The 12500-nt window shown below is 44.7% G+C and overlaps 1 protein-coding gene across 1 annotated transcript; it reads right to left on the bottom strand.

Moving 5' to 3' along the window:
* Window positions 1–165: 165 nt before the first annotated feature.
* On the bottom strand, window positions 166–4766 carry LOC116071225 (putative protein FAM90A24P). The gene is made up of 4 exons (XM_031342683.1): window positions 4656–4766; window positions 2946–3121; window positions 2638–2719; window positions 166–1092 (listed from the first exon to the last, which is right to left on the bottom strand). Exons 1-4 carry the CDS (start codon window positions 4764–4766, stop codon window positions 166–168), a joined length of 1296 nt encoding a protein of 431 aa, XP_031198543.1.
* Between the last annotated feature and the right edge of the window lie 7734 nt (window positions 4767–12500).

The following is a 12500-nucleotide window of genomic DNA, read 5'->3' as shown; positions in this document are numbered from 1 at the left end:
TGGGAGGAAAGGGATGTGACCCCACCCACCATAGGGGTGCTCATTTAGAAGTAACCTGACACGATACAGTCAGGTCATCTACCTGGTTAACTCGGGAGAGGATCAGTCAGAAAGAATCTGGCAAGTCTGAACTGGGAGATGGGCACCTGCCCTTCACCCGGCAGCTCATTCTTCACCACCGTCTTCCTCCGAGGAGGAGGATACCTGAAGGTCCTCATAGAGAACGCTCACTTTGACCTGGGGTTCTGTAGCCTCTCCTTCCGCGGGGAAGGCAGGGCTCTCCGAAGGAGGTGTTTGCTTCTCAAGGGGAAGTGGTGGGGGCACCGTCAGGAACCTGGAGCTCCAGCAGTTCTTACCCTCTCTGGTAAAGATCATTCTCAGGGACTGGCCTGCAACATGGCCAGCTGATGACTGGTGCGACTCAATACAGGGTCTGGTTGAGACCAGGGCAGCCCTGCTGAGCAGCTGTTGTTGGTCAGTGCTGGGCACCTGGGCTGCTATTTTCTTGCTTGTTTTAACTGTACCTTTTAGTCCAAGTCTGTTGTCAATGGGAGGAGACTGACTGTCCAGGGTGCCCTTGGAACCAGTCCTTGCGTGGCTCTTCTCTGATGCACTGGTAGAGTCAATTCTTTGTTTCTTCGGGGGGTTTGGGCTAGGCTGTGTGGGGCACAGGGAAGCTTCCTTACCTGGGGCCCAGAAGCTGAGTTTAGGGTTCTGTCTATCTTGGTGGATGAGAGGATGCTGCTTGGGCTTCACTTTCCCACTGGGACCATGGGATCTTGACTCTCTGTGGAACAGTTCACCGATGGCATCACTTTTGGGAACAGCAATGGGGTATTGATATGAGATGTCTTGTAGCTTTTGATCCAGTAGCTCTTCTGAGGCTGTGTTTCTTCCACCCTGCCTGAACACTGGCCTGGCAACACCAGGGACCGTCATGTCCTGACCTTCCTTCTGCCTGGGTTGTAAGATGCAGGAGCTGTCAAAGCTTTGGAGGGCAGGCTTTCCAGGGCACATATGCTTCCCAAGATATGTTTTGACTGGTAGCATAGACATCTTTCTCTCTCCAGGAATGCTTAGCATCTGTGGCTGCTGTAGCAAAGACAGACATATGGAGAGATCAGCGTAGAAGGCAGTGAAAGCTTTCAAAACAACACTAGGAGCTCATGGGATTTATGGTGGTAGTATGTAACGGCTCAGTCTGATGTGAAATCATCAGGCTGTGGTGACCCACATTAGCTATCCAAAACTTGTAGCATGGTGGGCTGGGAAATGGAAGAGAGAGAGTTTCAGTCTCCCTACAAAGTTTAAGTGAACTTTATTCTGATAATCCAAATGTATCTCTCTCTCTCTGTGTTTGTGTGTGTGTGTGTGTTTTAAGAAGAGATACATGAAGGGAAATATTGATGTATGGATAGTCAGAAGGACAGCTAGGAAGATGGCCATGATCCTTCCGTGGTCATAGAAGAACAGATTCAAATTGCCACGTAATTTACAGCATAGTTTTGAAAATTCTAATCATCTCACTTGGGATATGAAGCAGGGCAAGAGGCATTGGCTTGCCTTGAGCCTGTCTCTTCCAATGGTCTTTGAGGTGAACTCTTGTGGGAAAGCTATTCTCTGGCCCTGGTGACCTCTCTGCCTCCATGGCTAGCCCCATGTAGTGACTGCCCATCTTGAGGTTCTCTTGCTGCAGAATCTGCTCACATTCCCAGCCATCCACCCACTGTGGTTAGCGGTCACAAATCCTAAAAACCCTGTAAAAACCAAAACTCTAGAGGCTTGTATTTATCAGTCAGCTTTATACTAGTAAGTTCTCAATCCACGAAACACCCACACAAGGAACTCAAGTTCAGTTGATATAAACACAAGTCATACACTTAGATAGGGCAGACGCACCCTGCTTGTTATTTAATCATCTATCTAAGAAATCCTCAATACTCATGGCTCCCAGGACTGTGTGGTTCTAGCTCCTCTTCCTCTCCTATACGTTCCATCTTGTTCCTTCTTCTCCTTTCCTTCTCTTTCTCTCTGTCTCTCTCTGCTCCTCACTAAAATTCTCAGCCTGCCTTCCTTTTCCACTGTCCAATCACAGGCTCTCACCTTATCTTGTGCCTACCCGCATCTGCATATAGACAGCAATCCACAGTGAAATGAATGGTGTAGCCAACAGATTGGGATGGTGGAAGTGGTGTGCTCATGTTGCTTAGACTTCTCCAGTAAAAGTCTAAATTTATAGAAGCAGCTGAGATAATCAGTTCAAAATGGCAGCAGTAAAGACTCTGGACAGATACGCAGTAGGTCACCAGAAAGCTTGGAGAGCAGGCCCTGTTTGTCATCTGACCTCAGAAGGAAGGAGAGGACCTGGAGACCTAAATCCATGGGGCAATTGAGGAACCTACCCATCCTCCAGGTGAGCTGGTCCATAAAGGAGACGAAGCGCACTCACCCATCCAAACCCAAGTCCATCTGAACTATGAAAATGAACAAATGAATTGTTGCTGCCAGAGAGGATGTGTGAACTCTGGCCAGTACTGAGAATGAGGTGGGCCAATAGGCCAAGCAGAAGGAAAGGTGTAATAATTGGCAGAGCACAGAGGAAAGGACTTTCAAGGACAGGGTATCTATTTTACTTACAGCCAAGCTGACCTGCTGGTACCCCCTTTGTGGCTCCATTGGAAATTTCTGGAAGGGAGCCTTCCTCTGCTGCTCTTCACACCTGTGGGACAGACAATGGTATGGGAACACTTTAGCTTTAGTCTCAAATACTCACTCACTCACTCACTCACTCACTCACTCACTCACACACTCACTCACTAGTCAGCAGACTATTACCAGCTCTCTGGCCCTTTCAGTTTGGGGACTGAGAGATAAGACATGGCATCTCTATGAGCTCCGCTTTCCTCGGAGCCTTCCCTCCTGCCAGCCCCGTTCCCGTCACTTACCTCTGTCTGGTGACTTGACTGAGTTTCTGTAGACCCTGGGGCTTACAAGGACCCCTGTTCTCTTTCTCCTTCCTGGCTCCCAGAGGCTGTGGGACTAGAGGCACATGGCTTTGCTTCATGGGGCATGTTCTGCTTCTTCCAGTGTGGCCAAAGGCCCCACAGTTTCTGTATTTCACCTGTGAGGAGCAAAGGAGATATCAGTGAGACACAAAGAGATCCAGGGACTTCTCCACCCTCAATCCCCCCTCAAGGCTAAAAGACCCTTTAAGGACAACATTCGCTACAGAATGGGTTGAAACTACCTGGTTGTTTCTTTGAACATGGAAGAGGCAAGCGTAATTGTGAGATGTATGGGTGAAGACAGGGAGACCTGTATCTGCCAACAGACCCATCCTGCCAAAGAGGAGCTGAGCCTTCTTCCAGTCTCTCCCTAAGTCCACATGCAGGTGGAGCAGTTCCTTTGCCTGGCCCTCTGATACCTCTGATATGGTCTGAACCATGGGCCAGTGTAACAAATGTAACAGGGCCCCAGACATTTGCATAACTATCTCCAAGATAGAAGTACCCTTCAGGCCATAGAACTCATCCCATAGACACTATCACCTAGCACCATGAAAACAAGACCTATAGAGACCATATCCAGAGGTTAGGCATGGCCCTGATGGAGGAATGGGGCCACCCATTCATCTCCAAAATTTTAACCCAGAATTGCTTCTGTTCTAAAGGAAATACAGGGAAAAGGAGTGGAACATAGACTGAAGGAAAGGCCATCCAGAGACTGCCCCACCTGGAGATTCATCCTATATACAACCACCAAACCCAGACACTATTGCTGATACCAAGAAGTGCTTGCTGACAGGAGCCTGGTATGGCTGCCCCCTGAGAGGCTGTGCCAGAGCCTGACCAATACAGATGCTGATGCTCACAGTCAACCATCGGATTAAGCTTGAGCTCGGAGACTTCAATGGAGGAGTTAGGGGAAGGACTGCAGGAGCTGAAGGGGTTTGCAACCTCATAGGAAGAACAACAATATCAACCAACCAGACCCCCCAAAAGCTCCGAGGGACTAAACCACCAACCAAAGAGTACACATGGAATGACTCATGGCTCCAGCTGCATATATAGCAGAGGATTGACTTATCTGATCTCAATGAGAGGAGAGCCCCTTGGTCCTGTGGAGGCTTGATGCCCCAGGATAGGAGAATGCTAGGGTGATGAGGTGGGTAGTGTGTGGGTGTGTGTGGGAGCACCCCCAGAGAAGCAGGGGGAGGGGGAATGGGATAGGGGGCTTGCAGAGGGGAAACAGGGAAAGGTGATAACATTTGAAATGTAAATAAATAAAATATCCAATAAAAAAAAACAGACCTAATCCATTCAAGCCCATTGTTCTGGGAAAGTCTCCACTACCCTTGTATTATCCTTGCCTTTCAACCTCCTCTGAGTTTCTGCTTGTGTCCTTTTGTTCTTGAAATACATCAACCTAGAACTTGATTTCTGAACACAAAACTCACTGGGAGAAAGGCTCAGTGGTCCACTGGGTTCCAGAGGAACCCATCTACCCAGTACACTGTACCAGCTGGCTACTCAGGGCTTTCTACTGGCTTAAACCCACACACCAGCATTCTCCTCTGGTGGATCTTGCAAAGATTTTGTGGTGTAGCCCTGTCTCACCTAGGCCCAGGGTTGACTGACACGTAGACTTCCACTCACCGTAGGACTCTTCTCTTTCAGTGATAGAAGAGTCTGTTCCCATGATCCTCTCGGCTCTCTCTGGCTCGTTGGAGCTGGAACAGCTGGAAGACCTTTGATCTTCATTTCCATTTTGTGGACCTGTTGGCTTTGATTTCCTGAAATGGAAGTTAATAAAAGAGTTTCAAGCAATGGAATTAAGTTTCATGACATGATAGAAATACGTGGCCTGGTGATGGTAATTACAAATCACAGAAACCGTTTCTGTGTTTCCACCTCCCAAGAATATTCCACCCGAGATTTAGGGACTTGACGTTGTAACATTCAGGGAATGTTTCACTTCAAGAATCCATCACTGCTACCAAACTCTGAATGAGAAAGTACTATTTAAGTGAAATGCCGTTACCCTTACATGAGAAATTCATTGCCGAACTTCAGATTTATTTCAAAACACTCCCGTTTCTAACTACTCACACCTCAAGCAAAATCTGATAAAAGATTTCCACCTGAGAGCCTGCCTTCTCTCTGTGATCGATCGATCCAGCGGCTTCTCTGAGCTGTGGCATCTGGATCTGCGACCCAGGCAGACTCTCAGGAGGCTGACTGAAGCAGGATGGGAACGAAGGTGGTAGGTACATGGGCTTCTTATAAGGTCCTCTCAAGGTTGTGACTCCCGTGAAGCAATCTAATCCAAGTAACTGTTTAAGAACACCTGATCTTTTTAAATTTTTTAATTTTTTAAAAAATTTTTTTTACACTCCAGATTTTATTCTCCCCTCTGTCCACCCCCCGACTGTTCCACATCTCATACTTCCCCCCTCCCTGCCTCCTTGAGGATGTCCCTGCCCCTCACCCCACCTGACCTCCAAACTCCCTGGGGCCTCCAGTCTCTTGGAGGGTTAGGTGCGTCATCTCTGATTGAACACAGACCTGACAGTTCTCTGTTGTATGTGTGTTGGGGACCGCATATCAGCTTGTGTATGCTGCCTGTTTGGTGGTCCAGTGTTTGATAGAATTGGGGGTCCAGATTAGTTGAGGCTGCTGGTCCTTCTACAGGGTTGCTCTCCTCCTCAGCTTCTTTCTGCCTTTCCCTAATTCAATCACAGGGGCCAGCAGCTTCTGTTCATTGGTTGGGTGCAAATATCTGCATCTGACCCTTTCAGCTGCTTGTTGGGTCTTCCGGAGTGCAATTATGCTAGTTCCCTTTTTGTGATTGCTCCAGAAAGGCAAAAAACTCAGAATAGCAAAACCGATTCTTCTTCTTCTTCTTCTTCTTCTTCTTCTTCTTCTTCTTCTTCTTCTTCTTCTTCTTTTTAGTTTTTCTACATTTATTTTTTTATTTTTTTAAAACTTTTATTGCATTATGATGAGAAAAGTTACATGATTTCAATTTATCTGAATTTGTTAACATTTAAAAACATATTTTAAGTAAATAAAATTAAATCACATTCTTGTTTCCCTTTTGTACCCCTACTCTTCCCAGAGACCCCCCCTTCAATACCTACAATATCTTTTTTGTCATATTCCTTAAAATTTATAAAATAGCAAAAACAATTCTTAACAATAAAAGAACGGCTGGGAGAATCACCATCCATGACCTCAAGCTTCACTACAGAGCGACAGTGATAAAAACTGTATGGTATCCATACAGAGACAGACACGATCAATAGAATAGAATTGAAAACCTGGAAATAAAACCACACACGGACACCTGATCTTTGACAAAGATGCCAAAAATATACAATGGAAAAAAGAAAACATCTTCAATAAATGATGCTGGTCTAACTGGCTGTCTGTAAGGTAGAAGAATGAAAATAGACCCATATTTGTCACCTTGTACAAAACTCAAGTCCAAGTAGATCAAGGACCTCAACATAAAACCAGATACACTCAATCTAAGAGAAGAGAAAGTGGGAAAGAGCCTGGAACTCATCGGCACCTGGGGAAACTTCCTAAGCAGAACTCCAATGGCTAATATCCAGAACACCTGACCTTAAGGCATCAACATAGAGCCTTTGAGTCTTGATTTAATACTTAAAGGCACTGAATGGGGGTGCAGTAGATGGCCAAACAGGGTAAATGCCTTTCAGTGGTTTGCTTTATGCAGATGCATCATGTCGTGGCCCTGGCTTCCACTGTATTCCAAGAATGTTTCAATTTAGTTAAGGGGGAATTTTTCTAAACATTTCCACTGTCCACATTTAGCTTAAAAGAGCTTTTACCCCGGCGATCCCAGCACTATGCCATTTATCTCATGTGTGTAACCCTCCCATTAGGATATATCTGTCCAGACAGCAAAGGGCAGAAGCACAGGACGGGCAGTAGTGACTTCAAAACATTTACTGAGAAAGGGAGAAGAAATGCTATGCCAAAAGAGCATCTTGCGAAGGAAGAGTTATTTCATGAAGTGGGCACTAGAGGGCGAGATTGCCTAGCTTCTGATCTTGGCTTCTCATCACCAAGAATAGTGTTATATTATTCAGAATCCACTTTTCATACCTTTTGTTTTCTCTCAGTCATTCTCTATTTGTTGGCTTCTATGCTGTCTCTAGTGGTTTACCACTTCTCAGTACTATATTTGGACACAAATCCCAAATCTCACCAATACAGAGAGATACTGTTTCTGTGGCTCCCATTTCTATTGCTCATGTCCAAACAAAAAACCCAAACAAACAAACAACTACAAAAAAAAAACCCTCTGTGTGATTGATGGTTTGCATATGCTCCCCCTAGGCCCAATTAAATGTTATCCTTCACAGCAATAAAACCCTAACTAAGACAGAAGTTAGTACCAGGAGTTGGATATTGCTGTGACAGGCCTGACCATGTTTGTGTTTAGAAGAATATAAATTTGGGGACTTTGGATTTGAAAGCAGTGGAATGCTTTAAGTGGGACTTAATGAGCCATCCTAGTAGGAATATAGAAGACTTTGTTGCTGAGTATGATTTGAACTGTGCAGACCTGGCCCAAGAGGTTTCAGTGGAGAACTTCAGAATGTGGCCTAGAGACCGTTTTTGTGGTATTTTGGTGAAGAATGTGGCTGCTTTTGGCCCTTGTTTGAAGAGTCTACCTAAGTCTAAGGTGAAGAGATTTATATTAATTGCACTGACAAAAGAAGTTTTAAAAAAATCCCAGCAGAGAAATTGTTCTCTGGTTAAGTCTTATGAGGAGTGTTTTGAACAAGCAAGCATAGCAAGCTTAGAAAGGAAAAATATAAAATATATGTTCAAAGATATTAATTTGAATTAAGTGATTGGTGACCTTGGGGCAAGATCCTACCCAACTAAGTTTAGATCCAGGCATGGTGGTACACACCTTTAATCCCTGGAAATAAAGCCAAGCAGATTTCTGAGTTCAAGGCCAGCCTGAGACAGAGTAAATTCTAGATGAAGAAAAGTTTAAATACAGGCATGGTGTACTCACCTTTAGTCCCAGGAGACAGGCACGCAGATCTCTGAGTTCAAGGTCAGTCTACAGGGTAAGATCCAGACCAGCCAAGCTTAGGCAGTGAAGGAGTTGAAAAACCAAAAGCTGGTGACAATATAATAGAACATGGAATGGGCCATGTTCCAGCTCCTGCAAGCAGCAGAACTCAGCAGCTTTGACCATGTGGCTCTGGCTTTAGAGTGAAAAATAGAAGGGACTACTGGGACAATTGATGATGGTTAGCTAGAGCTAAGAAATTAGTGGTGACTAAGAAGAGGCCAGCATCACTGAGGTGACATCTTCTGGGAAGTGTTTTCTGAGAGCACAAAGAGGCTGTGTTCCAGAGATAGCCAAGGTTGTACCTTGTGCTGCAGCTGGACTTGGTAATATGTAAGAGTCACCCAGCCAATGGTACTGGCTTTGAAGACATGAGCAGCTGGGGCTCAGCACTGTGAGAGGCCATGGAAGGCCATTGGTGAAGGTGTAGTCTCACTCTTAGTTGATGGCCTGGGACTGAAGGAGTCATGCAAAGAACTTGAGGCTTGGCACTATGAAGAAAGCCTATGAGAGGCTATTGCATCGGAAGACCCCATTGTACTGGAGATGCCAGTACCATGGGATGATAACCAAGAACAGCAGCAGCAATGGAGTGGTTCAACCTGAGCTTAGAGTGCTACAGAGGGCAGAGCTGGAGAAGTGATTCCAGTCCTTTGGAGGAACTCAGAAGATCATGTGTGGATCCCAGACACTAAAATAAGAAGCTTTAACTTTGAAGTTGCCCTGGAGGCCCAAAGATGTTCGAGATGCCAGAGCCGTGAGATATCTGCTGAGGAAAGCTGCTAACAGAAAGTGGAACCAGCCCAAGAGAAAGAAGTTTGTTGCAGTCAACAAAGATGAAAAAGGAGTTGGAGATCTGAAAACTGCTTTGGCATCAGCCATGGAGATGCAGAGTTTGGAGTTTGCCCAGCTGGTTTCCTGTCTTGATTCAGGGATTACAGTAAAGTGATTGGGTGAATCTCAGAAGAGACTTTGAACTTTTAACATTGTTGATGCTGCTATAGATTATGGGAACTTGGAAGTTGGACTAAATGTACCTTTTAAATTATGCTATAGCTAGATATGGCCCTCGTAGACTCAAGTGTTTGATCAAGCCTATAGGGGCCAGGGAGTGGAATGGGATGGTTTATATATGCTTGGCCCAGGGAGTGGCACTATTAGAAGGTATGGCCATGTTGGAGTAGGTATGGCCTTGTTGGAGTAGGTGTGTCATTGTGGGCATGGGATTTAAGACCCTACTTCTAGCTACCTGGAAGGGAGTATTCTGCTAGCAACCTTCACATAAAGATGTAGAACTCTCAGTTCATCCTGCACCATGCCTGCCTGGATGCTGCCATGTTCCCACCTTAATGACAATGGATTGAACCTCTGAACCTGTAAGCCAGGCCCAATTAAATGTTGTCCTTATAAGAGTTGCCTTGGTCATGGTGTCTGTTCACAGCAGCAAAACCCAAACTAAGACACTCCGTAATACTTTTAGTAATATCATTGAATATTTTTTCTTTGGCAAGAGGGGAAATCTTTTAAAGAGTCATAGCACTCAGAGAAACTCTGATGCCTAAAGATAATTAAGAAATATTTCCATATAAACTAACAATGAGGAAAACTTATTTACTCAGGTAACTCATACATATTATAGATCTTTATTTGCAAGCACCAGCTCCCTGTAGTAACAGCTCATGAGCAGTCAACAGAGACAATGAGCACGGATTAACTTGTGTGTGGGTTGCAGGGAGAAGGTCAAGGAACTAAAATTAAGGTAGCAAGATGTCTTTTTGGCACTGACAACTAGTTGACTGTAAGATTGAGCTTCATCAGGACAGTAGGCAGTCATAAACTACTTCTGTGCAAAATGAAAACATTAAGAATTATCAATAAGATTTCTTCCCATATTGGTAGTGAATAATTTTAGTGTCTGTGGACAGCATTCTCCACCCCTGTTCCTAAAATCCTGTAAACTATTTTGCTTATGGTATTTATTTCTGAAAGACCATATTCATTCAAAAAATTACATTCAAGTTAATTTACAACATATTTAGGAGTGTATTACAAAGAAGCTCATCATAGTAAACTTTCAGTGTTATAGACATAAGTAGAAGCCAGCATATCATTTATCTCAATTGGGCACATGTGTATTGTGAAGATACAGCTGAGGCATATGTGTACGCTGTGTGTGTGTGCACACACATGTGCTTCCACATGCTTGTCATATGTAGCCAACAGATTCATGATTATACAACTACTTCCAAAATTGAGATACACAATAGTTCTGTCATCTCCAAGAGTTATTTAAGCCCCCTGGAAGCCAGCCACTCCCCACCCTGGGCAAGAGGAGAACTCAGGGTTCAGAAATGTTGACAGTTTAATGCTATGGCATCCAGTGAGACTCAGAGCCACAGGGTTGAGTGGGGACTTCAAGGTAGCATGTGTAATAAGATGGGAAAATGCAGGGGATGCAGGTCCAGCAATAAGAAAACTAAGAAGCATGGGCAGAGACAGTGAGTGGGGAAAGTCAGCAGAGGAGATGCTCTCAGAGAGATGTAGAGAGAACGGAAAAGGTGGGGGTGGGCGAACCATACTGTAGAACATCTCAGAGAAGGCCAGGAAGACAAATGCAGGTCCTAGGCTGTTGTGAGCAACTGGTGCCTTAGTGAGGAGAACAGTGGCTTCTTGATAAAGACACATTCTGTTGGTTTGGTGATGGTAGGCTTTTCCACAGGCTGTAGAGAAGACAGTTTGAAAACTGGGAAAATGTGCACTGGGTTTTTAACCATTTGACACTGAAAGAATGGCCAAGCCAGCTCAGTCAGTCAACAGGGTCTCAAGCGAGGAGTAAGGATTGAAAAAGAAAAAACAATTAGACAAAAGGATAACATGACTCCAGCCAGTGCGGAGGCTGAAGCAGCTTCAGTTCTCTCCAGCCTGCTTTTATATCATTCTAGGTACATCCAAAAAACACGATCAGTTCTTAGATCAAAGACAAAGTAATCAAACAAAGTAGTAAGCAAGGAGATCACACAAGAAAGTAATTAAACAGAGAGATCACAGAAGGTAGTCATTCAGCAAAGTAGTAAACAAAGCCCTATGGTCGCTGTTTCTGATATTCTTATCTGGGCCTATTTCTTTGTCTGAGCCCAGTGACAAATGCCAAATTCCTAGAAGTATCATCAAAAGCTCTCAACAAAAAAAAAAAAAGAAAAAGAAAAAGAAAGGATAAGCCGGGCAGTGGTGGCACACGCCTTTAATCCCAGCACTTAAGAGGCAGAGGCAGGAGGATTTCTGAGTTTGAGGCCAGCCTGGTCTACAGAGTGAGTTCCAGGACATCCAGGGCTACACAGAGAGATACCCTGTTTCGAAAAAACAAACAAACAAAAACAAAAACAAAAAAGGAATAAAGGAAGAAGTAAGAAGGGTAAATGTGCTGACAGATGTTTGCTAGGTCCATCTGAAACAGAAGTTCCTCATCAGGGCAGAGATTCCATGATCCCTTCTGGCCTAGTTTTGAGAAGAAATGTAAAACCACAGAGGCAAGTACTAATGCCAGAATAATTCTTGAGAACATGCTTTCTTTCTTATATTAAAATTCATTTATTCACTGGTATTTATCTGTACACTGCGCGTCTTTGTGAGTTTCCCTATTCCTTGTACATGCAGGTGCTGACGGGGGCTGGAAGAAGCCATCAGGACCTTTGAAACTAGAGCCGCAGGCAGTTGTCTGCTGCCCAGTCTGGGTGCTGGGGATGGAGACTGAGTCCTTGCGAGAGCGGGAAGCACTCTTAAAAGCTGAGCCAGCACCCCAGCTCCTATCTCTTATTTTAAAACTTGTTCAAAAGCATGTCTTCTTTTAGCAAATAGTTTTATTTGGCTTTTTAATTTTAATCTTTGCAGGAAGCAAGCCTAACGGGGCAGGCTAGAAGTCCCGCAGCTTGAGCTGGGGGAACCATCTCTTTACATCCAGGAGAAGGAGGAGAGCTCCATGCTACACGTGGCCTGTGAAATGCACTGGACTTCCAGTTCTGGTGACTTAGAGCAGAGGGCCAGCCAGTGTGTCATTTTTCTACGGGAGGGGGCCCTTGGGGGAAGTATCTACTTGTTTTCCTTGCAGCTGATTGTTTCTCCATTGCCTTCCACGTTGGCTGCTAAGAACTTCCACACTTCATCCAGGGCCTTTGTTCTTCCATCTTCTCCCAGAACACTATTTAATGGGCATGCTAAGAACATGAGACGTAAAAGCCAGAAGTCTAAATTATAAGTGGCGTAAGTCATAGATTGAACGTAGCCTCATCTGTAGTTAGGCACGGAGTTCATGACTTCTGAGGACTGTGCTGTCTGCAAAGGCTATGATTTAACTTCTCACTGTACATGTGGCTATGTGAGACACA

Source organism: Mastomys coucha, unplaced genomic scaffold (genome assembly GCF_008632895.1).
Source record: "Mastomys coucha isolate ucsf_1 unplaced genomic scaffold, UCSF_Mcou_1 pScaffold22, whole genome shotgun sequence".
Lineage (NCBI taxonomy): Eukaryota > Metazoa > Chordata > Mammalia > Rodentia > Muridae > Mastomys > Mastomys coucha.
The sequence above is the reverse complement of the archived record's forward strand: the minus strand, read 5'-3'. Positions and strand labels throughout refer to the sequence as shown.

What these genes read in the sequence shown, in the direction of transcription:
- LOC116071225 (XM_031342683.1), bottom strand. Translation starts at nt 4,766, where the DNA reads ATGGAAATGAAGATCAAAGGTCTTCCAGCTGTTCCAGCTCCAACGAGC. An exon ending in TGAAAGAGAAGAGTCCTACG is followed by an intron (nt 3,122 to 4,655) that starts GTGAGTGGAAGT and finishes TGCTCCTCACAG; the next exon opens with GTGAAATACAGAAACTGTGG. An exon ending in AGTCAAGTCACCAGACAGAG is followed by an intron (nt 2,720 to 2,945) that starts GTAAGTGACGGG and finishes TCTGTCCCACAG; the next exon opens with GTGTGAAGAGCAGCAGAGGA.